Consider the following 20,209-nt stretch of genomic DNA (forward strand, 5'->3'; position numbering starts at 1 on the left):
GGAAAAAGACATAAGCATCCTCTCAAAACATGCGGCAAGGCGGTTGGGGTGTTGAAGTTACAGCACATTTTTGATTGAAAAAAATATAGATGGGAGTTTTAAAATTATAATTTTACAGCGATATGTTATAAAACATTATTGTTTACCATTTTCATTCAAAACCGACAAGTAATTCAAAAGATATACGCTTTTAACCACGAAAAACATCATTCTTCCATATTAAATGTATGGCCTACCCGGGTAGGCGGTGGTACATGTGAAGGATATATAAACTCAAATAATTTTTAAAAAAATATTTAAACATTTTTGATATTTTTTATTTTTGGCACATGAGTAGAAAACATCTTTTCTGAGGCATTTTTAAAATTTGAAGTCGAGACGATTTTTTAATCAAAGTTATTTTGGAATAAAGATGCGATACTTACCCGGTAGGCAGTTGTACACATGACGGTTAAAGCGTTAACACGTACGTATGTTGACGATTGTGTAATGGATCGTACGTCAAGATTTTCCTGTATACAGTATTAAATGCATGCATTTTCATGTTACGGCTGTACTCCCAAATTTATGCAACCCGCACATGGCGGCTGTCGTATATTCTATAGTAGAGATGAAAAACGTATCGGATAGTTCGCTCCGTTATATGAATGGATCAACAATAAGGTACACGAATTTATACCTATAGTATATGCTTATGTAGTTACCTATAGTATAGTATATGTAGTTTTTTTCCCGTTATACGCTATTAACGCTGATCGAGAAAAACCACGAATCACTAATTTCCGCGTAAGTCGAAACTCGTGATTATCAACCAAAATATGGCTAATATTGTTGTAAGTTTTTGCTTTAGGTGTATTGGCCACTAAATAAATGATTTGATATGATACTGACTGAAGATTGAAATTTGAATCTTTTCAAACGACATTTAGACCTGATGAAATGACTGGCTAAACTGTGTATCTCCGAATCCTCTTATAAAAGTATCTCGGGGGTAACCTGCACTTCACAAACTGTACTTAAAGCACCGACAAACCGACGTGACACTTCGTACAAAATGAGCTACAAAAGTTGTCTCCTTATTTCAAATGAAAATACGTTAAACCTAGCGCCATCTCTATAATGATTCGCTTACTACACTGACACAGAGAAGAAACTGCTAAACCCCCTTTTTGTTTTTCTTCGCAATTCCATGCGTATTGTTTTATGTACTTCTCACATCTTTTGCATTGATTTGGAAACTTATAAAATGATTTCCTGGGTGTTTTGTCCAATAATTCTCACAAAATCTTGCCTCACACTTCCTTTGCCATTTGTATTTAGAAAAGTTGTTTACATCGAAGCAGCAGTGAACAGAGTTTACTTTGACAGAAGTGTTCGCCTCACTGGTGAATGACAGTACTTTCGTGTGGGACACTTTTGTAACGCCAGTGTCACGTCGGTTTGTCGGTGCTTAAAGTATCAGACCCGCTGAAATCATCTGCCACTAAATGTCACTGGCAAGCAGTGTGGCGAACAGTGATAGTCGTTGACATAAAATTTTACAAAATTATACTTTTTGAAGCATCGCATTTTGGATCCAAGCATTCATTCGAAAATCACGGAAAAAATATCATTTGACACGATGATATTTTTCTGCTACAATCATTTGACTTTTTGATTTTGCCGTAGCTCAAGTGAACTAGATCTTCATCAAAAATGAGTCCTTTTTTCGTGTTTTCGTGTGAATTTCTATACTTCTATAAGATAACACCATTTTCCTGGTTGACTGAGTGAAAATATCAAGTGGTCTAATGGCTAAGTATCGATAAATGCACGATTAAGCAGTTCTGGAGTCTCATGAAAAATGTCAAATGACATTCATTCCACATTTTTTGCAATCATATCATCGCAAAAGCATTGGTTGTTATTGCACAAATGATTGTCGCTTTTGGAGAGTCGTGTCATGCTAACCATGAATATCATAATAAAAAATGATTTTGACACCCGCTTACTGCGAATATCATAAAAAAATGTCGACAATTAACAACACTGCTGGCAAGTAAGAATGCGGAATTGAAACAGTTGCTTGGCAGTAACAGGAAAACCATATTTAATGTATTCAAAAACTAAATTAGCAGCTAAAGCCGCCAACCACCCAAAACTACGTTCGACAAAATTTGACCTACGTGGAAATTTGACATAAGTGGGCTCCCCGCCGTTTGATATAATGGTGTAGCTCGAAGACATCCTGTAAAGATTTCCATTTTCCAGTGTTGCAGCAAATGTTCAAAACACAATGTATAAGTTAATGCGATGTTTAGGGGCATACTTCTTACAACGAGGAGCAAGGCGTCTCCATCATCCTTCAGATATGTTTACTAGTTTACATCGAATGCAGCCTGTCCTCTGCATGATTTGTAGTTTTCCATAAAAAGGGACACAGTTTACACTAAATGATTAATTTGTATTTTTTATTCAGCTTTGACTCAATCACATCACATTCAATACCACGCACCGGTATTGAAATTCCTGTACCACGTAACATGTTAGATGAGCTTAGCTACGACTTTACATTAACAAGCGGTACGTCTATTTACAAAAGTACGTTCGAAACACGCATTTATTTCAAAAACCGTGCAAGTTCTTTCTGTTTTATAGCGCGACAGTTTTTTTCTTCCTAATTTGTTTTCTCCTTTATTTGTTTTACAATTGACACTATGAAGCAGTATTATTTGCAGTCAACTTCGAGAATACTTGACAGTAAACTAATATACCTCATCATAAACATATGGTTTAAACATATTAATTTTAGGATTCACCGCGCAAACAAATTTTACTGCTGAAACTTCCTTACTTCCTTACTGGTCTACCTATGCAGAAAAAGTTCGTGGGTTGGATGCAGTTACTTTTGTTTCATAGTTCGGAGGGATAATATTGCTTTGTTTACGATTGGGAAGGACATGGCGGTTTCCATACGCTTGATTATTTACAGTTATCGAGCTTAGTAGCAATGTTTTAGTGCCGTTTTGTTGAAGATCATAATAATATAATGTAATAACAAGATTACGAGAGGTCAGAGGAAGCATTTTTTGAAAAACTTTTAATTTTGATTATAAACTTTTACTTCATCTGTTTTCTGTGCTTTATTTAACCCGTAATCGTGAATGTAGTGACAAAAATTTTGGCGCAACAATTTATTTAGCACGAACCAATTATAGATCATTTGTATGTGTAAGCACAAAAAAGCAAATTTTGTTCGTTTACTTTAGCTGTAATACGTGATATGCATCATTCGGCTAATTTATTATTAAAGGATTTGAATAGAATAGATTATTCTTTCTAAAGTAACGAAAATGTAAGAAAAAGACCAAAACAGACGTATGTAACAGACGGAAAACAAATGTTCCATTTCATTTTACTTTGTATGGATGTGTGTGTGTGTGTGTGTGTGTGTGTGTGTGTTGTGTGTGTGTGTGTGTGTGTGTGTGTGTGTGTGTTTTAATTCCCTCATCTCAGTTTCGAATAATACACAAATATCTTTTTTTTTATTCACACCACTACCAGCGTTCATGCTTTACATCGTCTATTGAACGAAGCCAGTAAGATTCAGCCTACCGGAACATGTATCGTTGCGGTTGAACGAATTTTAATTGGTGGTCACTGGGTAATTTATTTACAGCGTGTGCATTGGAAGTACTTTAAGGTTTGAAGGTATGAGAGGGTTTCGGATTCCTGATGAACGTTACAGCGTAACTCCATACTGTTTGCGTCTCAGTTTCCTTATTCCCGTATGTTGGAAGCTTATGGATCAGTCTTGCTCGTACATTGTTTTGGTTTTGTTTACGGTTTGATTCCGCCATCCGACACACTACGAAACGTTGTCGTAGCCAAACACCGCACCGATGCTCGTGCTTATCGCCCGATTCGTTTATCCTACACTATTATGTACAACACCGAATCTTCTTACAATCTAGTAACTAGGAACGGCACCCGCTCACAGTACGCCCTGGTACGTATGGAGACGGTGGCATTGAGATTACCTTTATCGTCAGTCAGCATTCTTCTCCAGGACCTGCAGCTAATTGCAGTTTAGAATAAATTATTATAAATAACCGCCCTACCACCAGCTTCAAACATCATTTCCAAAGTCCGAACCGGCATGATAGCTAATGACGCTGCGGTTTCCGGTCGGCAGGTAGATAACCACATTCGGATCACCATTCGAGGCTCCGGATGGCATCGTGACGCTGGTGTTTTGGTACAGGTTTGCCATAGCCATTGCACTAACAGTGGAGGGGTTCCAACTGTTTGTGCAGCCCGGCACTCCCGTTTCGCCCACCTTAATATAAAGCTGTTGTTTCTGTACCAAATTGTTAAGCGAGGACATTTTCTTCCGCTGCTCTTGATGCAGTGCTGGCTGATTAGCATGTTCACCGGACGTTGACTCCTGCTTCAATGCGGTCCGCAAACTACTTACGAACGGTGTACGGGAGAGTTTAAAACGATTACTACTGGAGCCATTTCGCGGTACTCTCGTGCCTTGCGTTTTGTTAGACATCGGGGGAGTGGAGTCGTTGATTCGAACGCCATCGTTTCCGTTGCTGCTGTTACTACTTCCACTGCTTGCGCTACACGCACTACTGGCTGCACTGCTCTGCCCATTCGAACTTCCATTCTGACTTGGCACAAGGTGATGATAACCCCCGCCCGCGGATGCATTGCTCGCTGCCAGCATGGACATCGTATGAGACGCCAGTTTATTCTCGGTGATATTGATTTTCTCATTTGGATTCAAATATGACTCCGAGCAAGCGTTCCGAACATAGCCCGTACTTTCATGATCCGACGATGTCCGTGTCATCGAACCGCCTGAATAGGTATCGCCATTGTAATACATTTGACTTGCAGCTGCCGCTGATGGCAGCAGGTGATGCAGGTGACTATCATTACCAGTTACACTCCCCGGGGCAGTAATAAATCTCACATTTCCAATCAGGGTGGTTGTGGCATAAGGTGCTGGCGATCGCGTACCTCCCGAACTGTACTCGCTCGGAGCTCTGCTGCCGTTTAGCTGCGCCGAGAGATGGTTCATTCCATCGGATGTCGGGGGATTGAAGGACGACACCTCAGCGTAATCGCTGGGATAGTCTGTGTACTCGACATAGCTGTATGTAAAAATAGGTAAATGTCATAGTTACAATTTCGGACGCGGAAATAGCCATGGCCGCTGTTGAGTTTGAACTCCAACCAATAAATGAAGTCTTACCGAGTACGATTGTGATGTAGCATCGTATGTTGCTGCTCTAAGGGAAGCATAGAACTGGTACCTACCGGAGCGTAATCTTGAATATGGTCTTTACCTCTTCCCGTCGATTGATGGCCCCACACCATGCTGGATGGATCCATCCAAAGGCTATCATTTCGCGGTATCTTTACAACACCTCCTGCGGCGTGAGCTGAAAATACATTGGCGGCGAGATACTTGTTATTATTGGATTCATCGAAGAGCCTTTGAGTACACTATTCCCTCTCGAAACTTACCGCGTAAAGATGTAAGCGCCGACTGTTTCATCATCATATGTTTACGCTTTACAAACACCATTGCACCGAACGAAAGCATCATAAGTACCAGTATACAGCCCAGCACCGCGATAAACCAGGGCTGTGTAAGGATGTCATCCATGTTATTATGATTGATGGGATATCGATGGGATGTTTGATCTAGCTGCTTAGTGATTGGGTCGAGCCGCAGGGTTGCAGGATTGCTGAACGGTCCCATACCAGCAGAAGTAGCGGCTGCTACACTAACCGTGTACGTAACACCTTCGGTCAGGTTGGCAAGCAACAGTGTCGATGAGGTAGCCTCAATCGTGACATTGCTAAGAACCTTCGAGTAGTTTGTTCGTAAGTCAACTCCTCGTACGATAATGTTGTAAGTGCGCAGAATTCCTGGAAAAGATAAACCAGTTCTGTAAGTACTGACAGATGCTGGAAAGCATGAAATATTACCATTTTGTGCAGATGCTGTAGGAGGTTTCCATTTCAGGTACACTGCAGAGGAATTTAGCAACAGCGCTTCCATGCCAAACGGTGGTGCTGAGGGAGCTGTAATCAATTAATAATGGTAAAGTTCATACTTGTTACAACACAAAGTTAATTAAAAAAAAGTTTAAACATACCATCTTCAAGAGTTCTTGCTATCTGATAGTTTGATGGTTTGCCTTCAACTGATTTGTAAAATGGCACTATAAAAAACTCGTACTCTGTATATTGCTCAAGTCCAGAAACGGAACAGGACGAGGCACCGGCATTCAAGACAGTCATCATTTTGTATGACTGTATACTAACCGAACGATTTGTGTTAAGGTTTCGCGAGTATATATAAAAACCTTCCACATACTTTCCATTGATAATCTAGAAATTAGAAAAAGGGAAATATTCACAATATTTTCATTGTTGACGTATTTAAACGGGTACATCTTACCTCCCAAACCAGCTTCATTGAAGTGGAATCGATAGCAGTCGCATTAACGAGCTCCACAACGTCTCCTGAGAGTAAACTAGCTCTTGCCTCACTCATATCAATTCCCATGCCAAAGTTATCGCTCTGCAAAGTTTATTCAAAGTAAGACAGTTTTATAAAATGGAAATAAAAAGACCTGCAGCATTAATGGCTTACCGATCCAAGCAGAATAGGTTCCGATAGAGGACTTGGCAATGAAAGGCCGTGTGAATTTTCAGCACGAACTACGAAGTAATACGTTACTCCTGCACTTAGTCCAGTTTGTGTGTAGGTATTGTCTTGGATACGATTTGCAACCTGAAGCCACCCTTCCGTTTGGTTACGGCCAAACAGCTCCACGGTATAGCCGATCAAACTTGACGCTCCAATTTGGCTGCTTCTTACCCATGCGACAGTGACGGAACTTTCGGTAATATCCGTTACCTGCGCTTTGCCAGGTGGACCGGGGTACGTAGATATTTCTGGTGCACGGTAGAATTTTATATTCGGATTGGTTGGCACATCGATTCGCAGCAGTGCGCTCCATGTAGTTTTGCCCGACTTACTGCTAGCGACACACGTATACAACCCGCTGTCATCAATTTTGCTCAAATCTGCTATAGTCAGCGTGCCCGATTCAGTGATATTTATCTTTTCCGAGGCTAGCACCGGTATTCCATCTTTGTACCACGAGATCACTGGTGGCGGAATTCCGCTAGCTTTACATGGCAGGATGGCAACCGACTTAATAGGCAACGTTTGATTGCAGGGGCCTTGCAGAATTAATGGTGGTGGTCGATCATCTTGAAGATTTACACTCAACACAACACGCGTGCTTACACTGCCGACACTATTTACGGCACTGCACACGATCACTTTCCCGTTGTCCATGCGGCCAACTTGTGCTATGGAAAGCACACTGGTACCGTCCGCGTTTTGCGTTACCTCTAGGTTGTCCATCCGGCTACCCGGTAACAGGAGTGTGCGGTTGCCTTCCACCGACCAGAATAGCGTCGGGTGTGGGTGTCCAGTAGCCTGACATTCGAACAATGCTTCTGAAGTCGGTTCGATGAGTACATTTTTCGGGCGCACCAGGAAACTCGGAGGTGCTGCAGGGCAGGTGGAATGAAACAGAAATGAATATCGGAACGAGACCGAAAGTACTTTGATTGTGGTCGAATGAATTAACGATGCAACTGAACATATCTTGACTTACAATGCACCACCAATGTACCGGATGCGGTGATGGATCCGACAGCATTGTCCGCCTCGCAGCTGTATTCGCCCATATCTTCGATTGCGATGTCATCTATTCGTAAACTTCTGTCTTCAAGCACTCGTACTCGCTCTATTGGGAGAAACAACATGTGGATGGAGAGCAGACATGTGTGTTAGTGAGAGTAGTTTATCTTCGGCGAGGCGTATATTGCTTGCTATCAAGTACAACATATTCCGATTTATACAAGAGCCTCCAATCAATAGAAATTACAATGTGATTTATGCTACATAAGATAGCTTTATCCGGGTTTTAAGCCCGTCGCTTCAGGGAGCACAATATGCAAGACTGCTCCTTGCTGCAGTTTCCGTTCTTGGAAGATAAAATTTTCTGGGAAGGTAACAAGAAATCAGTTCTCTTAAATTTGACTTTCCAACTGTAGATAAAAAGTTGTTATTCTCTTCAATTATTGTACAAAAGTTGCGATATTATAGTTGTTTCAAATATTTATTTCAACCCTCGAATTTATGCTTACTGCTTTGTTCACAAACTCTACATCACTCTTGGCCATGCGCTTAGCACGCGTCAACAGATAACACACCAGAGACGTAGCATACGTAGTATTGGTAATTAATTTATTTCGAACCGTCCCGATTGTATCAGGAAGACGTACAACATCGTACGGTTCACTGGGACTCCCCGATCTACAATTGCTTACAGCAGTTCGCACGTGACAACTTTATCCTGGTCCACGAATTTATGAGCCACAAACCGCACAACCCTTTTAAGGGATAAAAGTCACACACACACACACACACACACACACACACACACACACACACACAAACACACACGTAGTCATTTTCCTAGTTCTGGTGGTACTGCTGACCAAACGGTGTTTGTTCCATGATAAACAAGCTAATAATAATACGACTAATGACAACACATAAAACACTACGCTATCCCATTATTGCTCCATTCACTGTTTCGCACGTCCGATTTCCAGCTTCTTTGCTGGTTTCCGTTTTTCGCTTCCGATTACCATGAAATGCGCTTCAATACGTACCGAGTGGCATGTTGCCTCCGGAAGCTGACCTCCGCCACAGAACATCTGGCAACGGTTCTCCTCCGACTCGACATTGAAACACAACAGAGCTACCGGCAATGACCGTCTGGTCCTGTGGTCCACGTATTAGAAACGGTTTCACTGTAAAAATATTTACCACCATCAAGCGTGATCCAAACAGCCCGAATAGGGCCTCCGACACTGGAACTCCCAGCACTTACCGTGAACTCGCAGAAAGGCAACAGTGGATTCGCGCACACCTACTATATTCTTTGCCACACACTGATAACGACCGTCGTCTGATTGGCGAGCATCTTGTATGGCCAGATTGCCACCGTCCACGATCCGGATACTGAAAGTAGTAATTTATTCGACCGGTTACAATGCAATGCAGGGTTTAATTGATGAAAAACGAGATGTCGGAATGCGAAGGATTAACTTTTGCTGGTCTGAAAACTAAAGTTCACAGACCCGTTTGGCAGGACCGGAAGTGTTGATAAGTATCATTACCTTCATTATTCATACCAAAACGATCGCTAGCTGAAAGTTTGGCAACGCAAATAAAATGACCAAACTACCGAATGTTGTTACTAGTGGCAAAGTTAATAAATAATGTGGAATGTATTTGGGGGAGGAAAAAGCAGTCCTACCCTTTACCATATGACTTACCGTTTCGAGTTGGTGAGATCTAAAGTTTGTCCATTTTTGCGCCAGAAAACGGTTGGTTCCGGTGAGCCCCTCGGTGGTCCGCATTCTAGCAGTACCGTTTCACCCTGTGCCACCCGAGTATTTTGTGGTTCCAGGCGAAACTCTTCTCGTAGTACTGAAATTAAACATCAAATGATGGAATATACAGGATTATTTCCGTAAACGCAAGAGCATCCGCCTCTAACTTTATGTTTAAATGTAGTTGCAAAAAATATTATTTACTTTTCTTCATACGGAATATCAAACGATCCAGAAAATCCCAAATTGTACTTTGGATTTACACTCGAGCAAATACTGATATGCACGTCGACTGGACGTGACGGATGACGTACTTTTTGGTTTGTTACCGAACGTACTTTTTGGTTTGTTACCCCATTGATGAAATACCTTTACTGGATAATTTAAGCCCTTTACTATTAGAATAAGTAGGAATAAGATGGAAGCAAAAGTTATAATCCACACCAAATACCCCATGCACTAATCTCACTCGATGATAAGGACCAGGTATTAAAAACAAGTTTCCAAACACGAAAGAACACCAAAGATGCCAGCTTGCGAGCTCATGCGCGATGGGACAACGAACAGCAACGAACTTTTACCGAAACCACGATGCGGGTTATTGGCGAATTCCGTATCAAGTAAATAATGTCACAAGCTACGTTCGCAATACCAAAACCTCCTCTAATGTATCTGTTTCGATTTGCGAACCAAGTCCTTTCCACTACACTCCAAGTAATGCTCGATACTGCATATATCTCCTAGCCCGGTTTGTACATAAGAACGAACGACACGTAAATACAAACGCACGTTGTGGGGTGTCGATTACATTTCACGGAACGTGACTTGCAAAACTTTACGCTACCGAATCTTATATTCGCTGTAATCCTATCGCAAAAAGTAATACCGAAGGACAGGAACTATGTCCATGCGGCCGACACGGTAATGGTAAGGTTAGCTAGAATCTGCGCGTGACGTTGTTTCCACTAAACTGCGTCCCCAGTTAAAAATTCGAACACAAGATTAATACGTGGCGAATTAGCAACGGTTTTTGGTTGAGCCGATAGGAGTGTTGCAGAATAAAATATGAAACCATAGATTCTATCCAGATCAGCATGATAGGTTGAGAGATGATACAGTCCCTCACTATCATGTCGGGACGCTTCTGGTGACGCTCTGTACAAGCTTGGCAGTCCAAGATGTGCGCTCAGCAACGAAAAATCAAGAGGGATAGCAGGATCAACGAAATCATTTGTCAAATATCGTAATCCTCTCGATGCAGTGAGAATGGATTGTTCAAATTGGATTAGCCAACCTCGAGGATGTTACCAAGCGGGAGAAAAAAGCTATTACACTAATAGATAGCTTAAAGGCAAAGCAAATGGGACAATGTTTATGGAAGTGTTTAAATGGAGTGTATGTAGGTATGAGCTGTATGACCAAATGTAAAGTCACAAATTAATTCTTATGTTCCGTAGCCAAGCACGATTATCCGGCATTCCTCGATATTAGTTAAAATCTGAACCATACAAAAGTCACAAATGAAGGTTTAACCTACTAAGGATAATTTAATATTGCATTGAGTTAAAACGGGTACACTTCCTATGTGGTAATTAGAAAACCATTGATGGTCCAAACACGTAGAAATCCTCTAGACATAGGTAGATATACATATTTTGTGTGTCCTTATTTCAAATTCATTCCTAATACTTCCTGAGAAAAAAATGATATTTCGAATGAAATAAATATAAAACTTTTTTTTTTTGCATTGTCTATTTGACGTAACGACCCATGAAGACGCGCACAGTACAACCGATCTATTCGTGCCTTCGAGTATTATTTAGTAAATACAATCCGTAGTCGAGTATTCAATCAAGTCCTTACTACGGAGAGATGGGTCCATAGGAGACTGGAACCCACGACGGACACGTTGTCAAATCGTGCCAGTGGACGACTGTACCACGGTAGCGCCCCGTGGATGTAACTGAGATTGGTCTGTTTTAATGTGACATTGTAGGTAAAAAAATCCAAATATTTTAATAACCTTTTGCATAGTTTTATTCTTTGCTTTTCATCGTTACGTTCTGCATCTCGGCACATAGTCTGAACATTGTGATTCAACGAACCAAAACCCGGTGTCAGCAGCGCAACGCTAAAAACACAAGCAAAATTGCATTCTTATGCTGACCAGCTTTTCTGGAAGGTTACCCGTTTATTTATGACACGGACTCAAATAAATATTCTTTCTCATTTTTATCCGTTGAAATCTTCCCACGACCATTATTTCTGCGCTCTCACTCTTGGATGCGCTTTCTTTTCCGCATTCTATCAAACGATACAAGATTGCTTTTGCAATACGAAAACTCTCATATGAAAATGTGCAGCTATTTCTGTGTTGTCATACTTTCCTGCAAGCCTGCTGTAAGTGCGCTATAGTGTAAGTTCACTGGCCATGAACGAAACGACCATATACATAATAAGCCATTAATATGCTAGTTTTGCAATTTACCCCCAAGTGACTGCAGAAAAAAAATATGTTGTATACGTACAGTTTAAAATATATGAACAGCTGATGGCATATATCAACTACCTAGTACTATTAAGGTTTTATTTAAGGAAACGTATGTATCTCTTAAGAATGAGATGTCTGATGATACTTTCATCAACTTTCCACATCTGATGTTCATACAACATCATGTCTCAGGGTATATTCCCTTTCTATATCTTCTATTCTTCTAAGTGTTGTATATGTAAATACACTACGCAAATGCGGTGTAAAGAGCATAAATAGAATCTATTGCCTAAGAGAAGTGCAAATTAAATTTCAACGAGTGAAAGTGAAATGTAGTAAAAATAGAAGCAATGATAAACGTCAAACTATAAGTATGTTGTCAATCAAGTTTGTTAAACCCACCTGTCTAAGGTTTCAATCAATGTCTTTCGCTTTAACGAGAGTTATGATTATTACTGAGCTGTTATTACCAGTGACAAAGATGTTAGTGTGTTCGTATCCGTAGGGTCATTATGATTTTATTTCAATTATCCAAGACAAAAGTAATGAGTAAAATCATATCATTTATCAACTTACATAAATCATAAAAGTAAATAAAAAACTGTAAAATTTACTGTAAAATGTTGTTTATTTTGGACTCAAAACAATGAAATATTCACTGGTTCCTGTATAAGAACAATTTTTACTACATACTTTCATATTAACCGTCATGTGTACAACCGCCTACCCGGGTAAGTATCGCATCTTTATTCCAAAACTTTGGAATAAAAAATCGTATCAACTTCATTTGAAATTTTAAAAATGCTTCAGAAAAGATGTTTTCTACCGATCTGCAAAAAATAAAAAATATCAAAAACGTTTAAATATTTTTTTTAATTATTTGAGTTTATATATCCTTCACATGTACAACCGCCTACCCGGGTTGGCCATACATTTTGTATGGAAGAATGATGTTTTTCGTGGTTAAAAGCGTATATTTTTTGAATTACTTGTTGGATTTGAATGAAAATTGTAAACAATAATGTTTTATAACATATCGCTGTAAAATTAGAATTTTAAAACTCCCATCTATATTTTTTTCAATCAAAAATGTGCTGTAACTTCAACACCCCAACCGGCCTTGCCGCATGTTTTGAGAGGATGCTTATGTCGTGTTGTAGAAAACAACGAGGTCGGCGAAAAGTGACAAATTGTTGTTTACAATTTGTGTTTATTGATAAGCTGTTGACAGCCGAACCGAAACGTCGCCGATTTGCCGTTACCAGAGGGAGCAAAAAAAAAACATCGCCGCGCGAATCGAAAACGGCCATCGCGCGAGCGCCATGAGATCAAGTCAGAAAGCGTAAGAAAGCGTACGTGAAATTTTTTAACCGATCCGCCGCGAAATTTACTTGCTACGTTGTAAGATTTAGAGCAATAAAGTAGTGCAGTAAACTACGAGTTAAAAGATCACGTTTTAAGTTTGAGTTGAAGAAAGAACTTTGCTTCTAGAACATGTCCTTTTCTTTTCTTACAAATGTTGTATTACAGTGTAACAATATTTTGAAATTAACGTTGAAACCATCTCTTTTAAAATGATACCAACCACTACAAGCAAACAAAATAGAATTGAAAGTTAATACACACATTCATACTTTTGTCATAGTGTTACTGCCGAATAGGGATGGGTGTTTTGGAGCGCACCAATGGCTCCGATGTCGGCTCTGCACCCACGGCTCCAGAGCCCGATCCACATCAACAGCTCCGGAGCCGAATCCGCACCAACAGCTCCGAAGCCGGCTCCGTACCAACAGCCCCGGAGCTGGCGACGAATCAATGGACCAACGGGTCTGGACTAACGTTTCAATAGAGCCTAATATTGTATGATAACCTAAAAAACTAATCTATCTTCTCGCAAGTGTACCCGATGTACCCAAAGCTAATACCCGATGAGATTGTGTGATTGTTGCACAATGTTCACTTATCGATTTTTTTATAGAATCCTTTCAACATTATTTACTCAGCTAATTATGGATCTTCCCGATTGAAACTTTATTGAAAATGATTTTTTTGGGGTAATCTGTAACGGCTCCGGAGCCGTGAGTGCGGAGTCGTTGGTGCGGAGCCGGTTCCGGAGCAGCTGGAGTGGAGTCAGCTTCGGAGCCATGGGTGCGGAGCGGGCTCCGTTGGGTTGGAGTGGAGGAGGTTCCGAAGTTGTCTGGAGCCGGTCGGAGCCGGTTTTCAATAAAACATGATGAGCATATTTTATAGATCGTGAAAATATATTTTTATATAACAAGCAAAACAATTGAAAAATGTATATAACTTTTGAAAGAAACGTAAGTAAAGCTTAGAAAAAGACTAATCATCCACTTAAAACATGCGGACTGGCCAGTTATGGTGGTGGAGTTAGAACATATTTTTGATTGAAAAAAATCGTGATAGGATTTTTTAAATTTTAATTTCACTACGATATGTTATAAAACATTATTGTGAACCTTTAAGACAGTTTTCATTCAAATCTTATTAGAAATTCAAAAGATATACTCTTTTAATCACGAAAAACATCATTGTTCCATACAAAATGTATGGCCTACCCGGGTAGGCGGTTGTGCGATTACGTAAAGTTATTTAGCCGTACACAAGACGGTTAATAGAAAGGCCATAACACCATATATACTTAGTTTATATAACTGTTAAGTACAGCACAGTTTCGTGATTTGTAGAAAATCCTTAAGAGATAGATAAAAACAGTTAATGTATGGGTTGTGCAGAATACTATTTTACATCTTTTAATTTTTTTTTATTTTTCAAAAACATTTTACACGACTTATTACGAAAAAAAGCCGGTCTCATGGTACAGTCGTCAACTCACACGACTTAACAACATGCCCGTCATGGATTCAAGCCCCAAATAGACCGTGCCGCTATACGTAGGACTGTCTATCCTGCTATGGGGGTGATCCAAAAAAGTCACTGAAAGTCAACCCCACAAGTGGTTATATAAATAAATATAAATATAAATAAAAAAGAAGAAGAAGAATATTCTAGAAAGGTTTTGCAGAAAAATATTTTTGAACGATTTTTAAAAATTGTTTTTTATAACTTGTTTGAAGGTTTTCGTAGTTTTGTACGAATAATTTCCAAATTTATTTTTTTACATACCAAAAATAAAAATAAATCTTTGCATATAGTGATTGTTTTGAAAATACTATTCAAAATATGTAAACAAATTGTTTTGTTAGTTTTTAGAATGGCCATGAACGTTATCTATTTAATGAATAATGGCTCAAAACTGATCCGATCAAACAAAAGCCACACAAACACCTCAACAACAATTTTCTAGCAGAATCTACATATTTGCAGCTGTTACATACATAGTTAAGGAATGTAATCCTAGCCTGATATTGTTTTCCTTCCACCACCCCCTTCACCATCAATGTTCTCTTTGATCGCTACAAAGGCGCCCGTAAATATTAGAAGAAAGCGCAGACGAATATCATGTTCAATTGCAATGGGCCCACCACAATACCCCTTCTACATATTCTTCCGGCATTACATATACTTATCTAAAACATGCAAATACCACATTACTAATTCAGCCAATCCTTATTTAGGATCCTAAACTACCTTACGAACTCACGACCAAACTTTACAAGCAGACGGCTGCGGGCGACTTTGTAGCGGTCTAAGAGAACATCAATGGTGAAGTGGGTGGTGGGAGGAAAAAATATGGATTAATTGTTGAAAATTATTCTCATAAAATTACTAAAACTTTCAAAAAGTAATAATAACTAGTTTTAAAAATTGCTAAAACATACTTATCTGTAAAACCTTTTCTAGAATATGTTATTAGATACGCTCAGGCACGGCATGTCTTTCTTCACGAATCTTTCCCCTTCCACCAGAAACAAGTGTCCAATATTTTTGCGTTCACACAAAGGTGCCTAAATAGACTACAGGTGGGTCCTTAGCTCTGATTTTGGTAGCCTAATTCAATGGAGATTTGTATGGAGATTTAAATAAGGGGAATAAAGGTTGCTAAGGACTTTTTATGAGTTGCTAAGCAACTTTTTACTCCCTAGCTGTCAAATGATTTTTTTTAAATACACTGGACGTAGTAATACTGGACCGACCTGTAGTAATTTATGGACCTTGGTTCACACACCATAAATCTTAGCAAGATACAATTATCGTAATTTAACTAAATAATTCGTAAAACACGGGTTGTAAGAAATGCACAATATACAACCGTTAGAACATTTAGGACTTGGAAGCAATCGAAAACTAATGTTTAAACACGAAAAAACACGATATTTCTCTCTATTAAAATATTATCAGCAAATATTTCTGTTATCCATCCAGCGATGGATAGCTTGGATTACTCTCAGAGAAAAGTGTGTTTGACAGATATTTTCTAGCAGAATATGCCGTGTCTGAACGCGGCTAAATAGTATTCTGCACAATGTATGAGTTCACTGTTTTTTATGTATCTCTTACCGGGCGGCTACATGAGTGAAATATACAGCGAAATGAACTACTGTTCCTACTACTGTCTGTTCCCGAGTTACGCGGTTCTCGACTTACGCAGATTCGGAGATACGCGGTTTTCTAAATTTGACAGATCACATGTCAAATCAGTACAATTTGCTTTAAGTTTATTCCTAAATGCATTTTTGCTAACAAATTTAAACCGCTTAATAGCCAAAAATATTATAATTTTCTACACGAATCATATCAAATAAATAATAAAGTCTTTAAAAGTACTAAATAAAATCACAAACACCGAGAAATCAATAGTATTTTATTTAAAAAAATGTGAAATCCGACTTACGCGGATTCGCTGGGAACGCAGAAACCGCGTAACTCGGGAACAGACTGTACTTGACAGGTGAAATATCTGACAGGTACCGCTAAAGGGTTGGGGGAGATACAACATCCGCTTTCGAAATTCTATTAAAAATATTATCTTCTTAAGCAGAACATTCCCTACTCGGTAGAAATTATGAACGGTTGACTGAAACTTGACGAAGTATTCGATATTGAAGTTATTTAATGGATTTAATTAAGATTTTGTACACGTTATTTGTTTACATTCTACATCAGTTGGTTGCTGCGATGCTTTATCCGTCAGATATTTCGCCTGTCAAATAGTTCATTTCGCTATATATTTCACCTCATGTGGCCTCGCGGTTACGGATTTTCCACAAATAGCGAAAAACGACAGTTCATATAGTCGTGGTAGGTTGTATGTATGACAAACAACTATATATGCTTGTACACAAAAGCTGTTGAATTTGCGGTATGTCATAGAATAACCAATTACCGGGTAACCTAATAGGGCCGGTCTGGTGGTACAGTCGTCAACTCTTACGACCTAACAACATGCCCATCGTGGCATCAAGCCCCGAATATAACATGCCCTCATACGTAGGACTGACTATCCTGCTATGGTAACAATAAGTCACTGAAAACCAAGCTCACTTCACTAGTGGGTATAGGCAGGCCTTGACCGACAACGGTTGGTTGTGCCCAAAGAAGAAGAGAAGAAATATATAGACCGGAATGTCCCGTAAGACGTTTTACACCAAATAGAAGAAGAAGAACCTAAATAAAGTATTAAATTAAGAAAATTCATCAGAACGTACTGTTCAGTGAATAAAATAATAAAAATAGTAATAATTTAAAGGACCGTTCGGGTTGTTTTTTTAAATCAATTCATGTTTTGTTCATTCTCATAAAGATTGACCGGACTGGACTGTTCCACTCAAATGAACCGCTGTTGAAAATGATTTAAAAATCCCTCTTAGGCAGCGAGTCCCTCAAATTATGAAGAATTGGATGGTAACACGTAAAAAAGTCTTTCAGTAGAGCATTAAATTCACTTCACATCTTTTTTTGCTAGTAGGTTTCCTTTTTGCTTTCAGTTTTTAGAATAAGGACAGGGTAATAAATTTAAACTTTTCAATTCCTACCTGATACTTGAAGCGTCGCATTGTGACTTCTGGCAACGCCAAGCTCGTTCATTGCTTCGCACCAGTAAACACCCGCATCGGTCTCACGACGTGAGTGCACAACCTGAAAAATTGAAGAATAACAAAACGTCGTAAATCTTAATACATTTCTATAAAAATGAGGTAAAATTAAAATTAAAACTAGCCACAAATAAATTAAAACTAACAGCCGATCATTCAGCCTAAAAAAAAAAACAAATAATCTTCCATTCAAAGTATGACGCTGCGTTGTCAACAATCTCTGCTTTCGCTAATTTGTGCATATTTTAAACCGGATCCGAAGACGGATCCTGAATTTCAAATTTAAAATATAATTGCTTATGCTTTCATAAAACTATAAAGTGAATAGTACTAGACTGCTGGTCCAAAACGAGTCAACTGTACTCTAAGGCCTTTCGAAATTGCATTGTCTGGTATAACGAGTCCCCGGTATATTGCATACGTTGCACTTGAACGCAAAATGACTTTATTACTCCGGGAATCGCTACGGAAGAGCGGAAAGAAATGATTATTCCTGGTTCCGTGAAATTGTACCATCGGCATCACCGTTGCGATGATCGTTGTCGTTATCCACATCATTGTTCCTTCAAATGCTTTTTATGAATTCTTCCCACCTAACAAGGCTCCAGTTTGCTAGCTTTATATCGAGTAAAAAAGAGACACCAAACTTCAATGTGCGACTAGATGTATGAAACGAAATAGGACCAGTTTTACGCTGCACACGCTATCCTCGTGATGCTCCTTTTACATCGACACCACTCAGTTCTGCCGTGCCGGAAGGAAGAACGAAAATGAACCGATGGAAAAGTGGCACGTCAATGAACTGAGCATGGATGGAAAATCTGCAACGTCCAATGTCACGTACTTTTTCCCATTCTTCTAATGTGTCGATCGGGGCTGAGTAAATCGTTCCGAGAGTTGGGAAATTAAAAATTCAAATCGACAGCACTGTCCATGGAAATGGGACACGGATGGTTGTTACTATCATTTTACTTTACCTTCAGAAAAAATAAACCTCCTGCGGGTAGCAGAATTTTATGTGATCCTGGTTCGGCTTTAATCGGTTCACCATCCTTAAACCATGTGATTGTTGGTGTCGGAATCCCTTCCGCCTTACAGTTGAGTGTTGCTGGCTCGTGCCGAGGTACAATGACGTCTAGAGGGTGCTCCGTAATTTTGGGATACTCTAAAGCTGAGAGAAGAAGGAAAGAGATTATTGTTTGTTGATAGATTGTTTGCTTATTTTAGAATTAATAATGAAATAAATTGAACACATTTTATATTTTAAGCAGGTACAAATATTTCCGATCAGACAGCTTTTTTTTTATTTTGGTAAGAATAGCTAACCCGTAAACGAAGAAACAAATTTATTTTTTTACATTAATTGTCTGCACAACTGAACGAAATCAGTTGCGATCTATGCCTGGTTATGTCATCCTAAGTTAGTACATAGTAAGTATGTATAAGCTAATATATCTACGCATGGGTCGCTTAATAAAAGGATGCACTTTTACCAATAAAGTGAATCCGATGCTACACCCAAATAAATTATATAATTTAATTATATAATTTATCTCATCATTCATAAGAAAAGCAGAGATACCAATGATAAATAAAAATGATGAAATAAAATCTATCATTTATAATACATAATATAATTATCTATCATCTTCTACTCCGTTATTCTGCACCTTACTTTCCTTTATCATTTTCTTTTTCTATAATAAACGCAAAACATTCGTGGGTACAAGCATATATTATTTTCTTAAGGAATAATGTTGCGTAATCTTATTTTAATATTTTTTTTTGCTTATTTTGTTGAGACTTAATCTATTTTTAATATGACATGGGATGTCATCTAACTAGTGTCAGAGTCTGCCGGTCGGGTGGCACAATTGTCAAATCGTATGACTTAACAACATGCCCGTCATAGGTTCAAGCCAAGAATGCACTGTGACCCCATCCGTAAAACTGGATATTCTGCCATGGTAATCAATAACTCTCTGAAAGCCAAGTCTACAAGTGGTGGTACATGGAGGTGACCGACAACGGTTGTTGAACCAAAGAAGAAGAAGAAAGAGAGGTATCGGAATCTATTCAAATCAAATAAGAACATATCAGAAGTTATTTCAAAGTATAAATTAAATCAAACACATTTATGTAAGCATAATTAAAAACTTACTTTCAACAATCTATTTATAATATTTAAATACTTTTATTTGTTCCACCGTGTTCA

The 20,209-nt window shown here is 38.9% G+C and overlaps 1 protein-coding gene across 9 annotated transcripts in view; it reads right to left on the reverse strand.

The window, feature by feature from the left end:
- Positions 1 to 3,534: 3,534 nt before the first annotated feature.
- The window catches only part of LOC121602257 (roundabout homolog 2-like), a 41,596-nt gene continuing 24,921 nt past the window's right edge, over positions 3,535 to 20,209 (reverse strand). For all 9 annotated transcript variants that reach the window (XM_041931013.1, XM_041931012.1, XM_041931011.1 and 6 more), the window contains 13 exons: positions 18,972 to 19,165; positions 17,935 to 18,037; positions 9,433 to 9,586; positions 8,985 to 9,115; positions 8,764 to 8,904; positions 7,698 to 7,829; positions 6,659 to 7,590; positions 6,464 to 6,586; positions 6,159 to 6,393; positions 5,989 to 6,084; positions 5,521 to 5,928; positions 5,246 to 5,435; positions 3,535 to 5,144 (listed from right to left, as the gene is read on the reverse strand). In XM_041931013.1, coding sequence (XP_041786947.1) covers positions 4,109 to 5,144; positions 5,246 to 5,435; positions 5,521 to 5,928; positions 5,989 to 6,084; positions 6,159 to 6,393; positions 6,464 to 6,586; positions 6,659 to 7,590; positions 7,698 to 7,829; positions 8,764 to 8,904; positions 8,985 to 9,115; positions 9,433 to 9,586; positions 17,935 to 18,037; positions 18,972 to 19,165 — 3,875 coding nt within the window. In that variant the 3' untranslated portion in view covers positions 3,535 to 4,108. The remainder of the gene's footprint in view (positions 5,145 to 5,245; positions 5,436 to 5,520; positions 5,929 to 5,988; positions 6,085 to 6,158; positions 6,394 to 6,463; positions 6,587 to 6,658; positions 7,591 to 7,697; positions 7,830 to 8,763; positions 8,905 to 8,984; positions 9,116 to 9,432; positions 9,587 to 17,934; positions 18,038 to 18,971; positions 19,166 to 20,209) is intronic.

Source organism: Anopheles merus, unplaced genomic scaffold, assembly GCF_017562075.2.
Source record: "Anopheles merus strain MAF unplaced genomic scaffold, AmerM5.1 LNR4000377, whole genome shotgun sequence".
In the NCBI taxonomy this organism is placed as follows: Eukaryota; Metazoa; Arthropoda; class Insecta; order Diptera; family Culicidae; genus Anopheles; species Anopheles merus.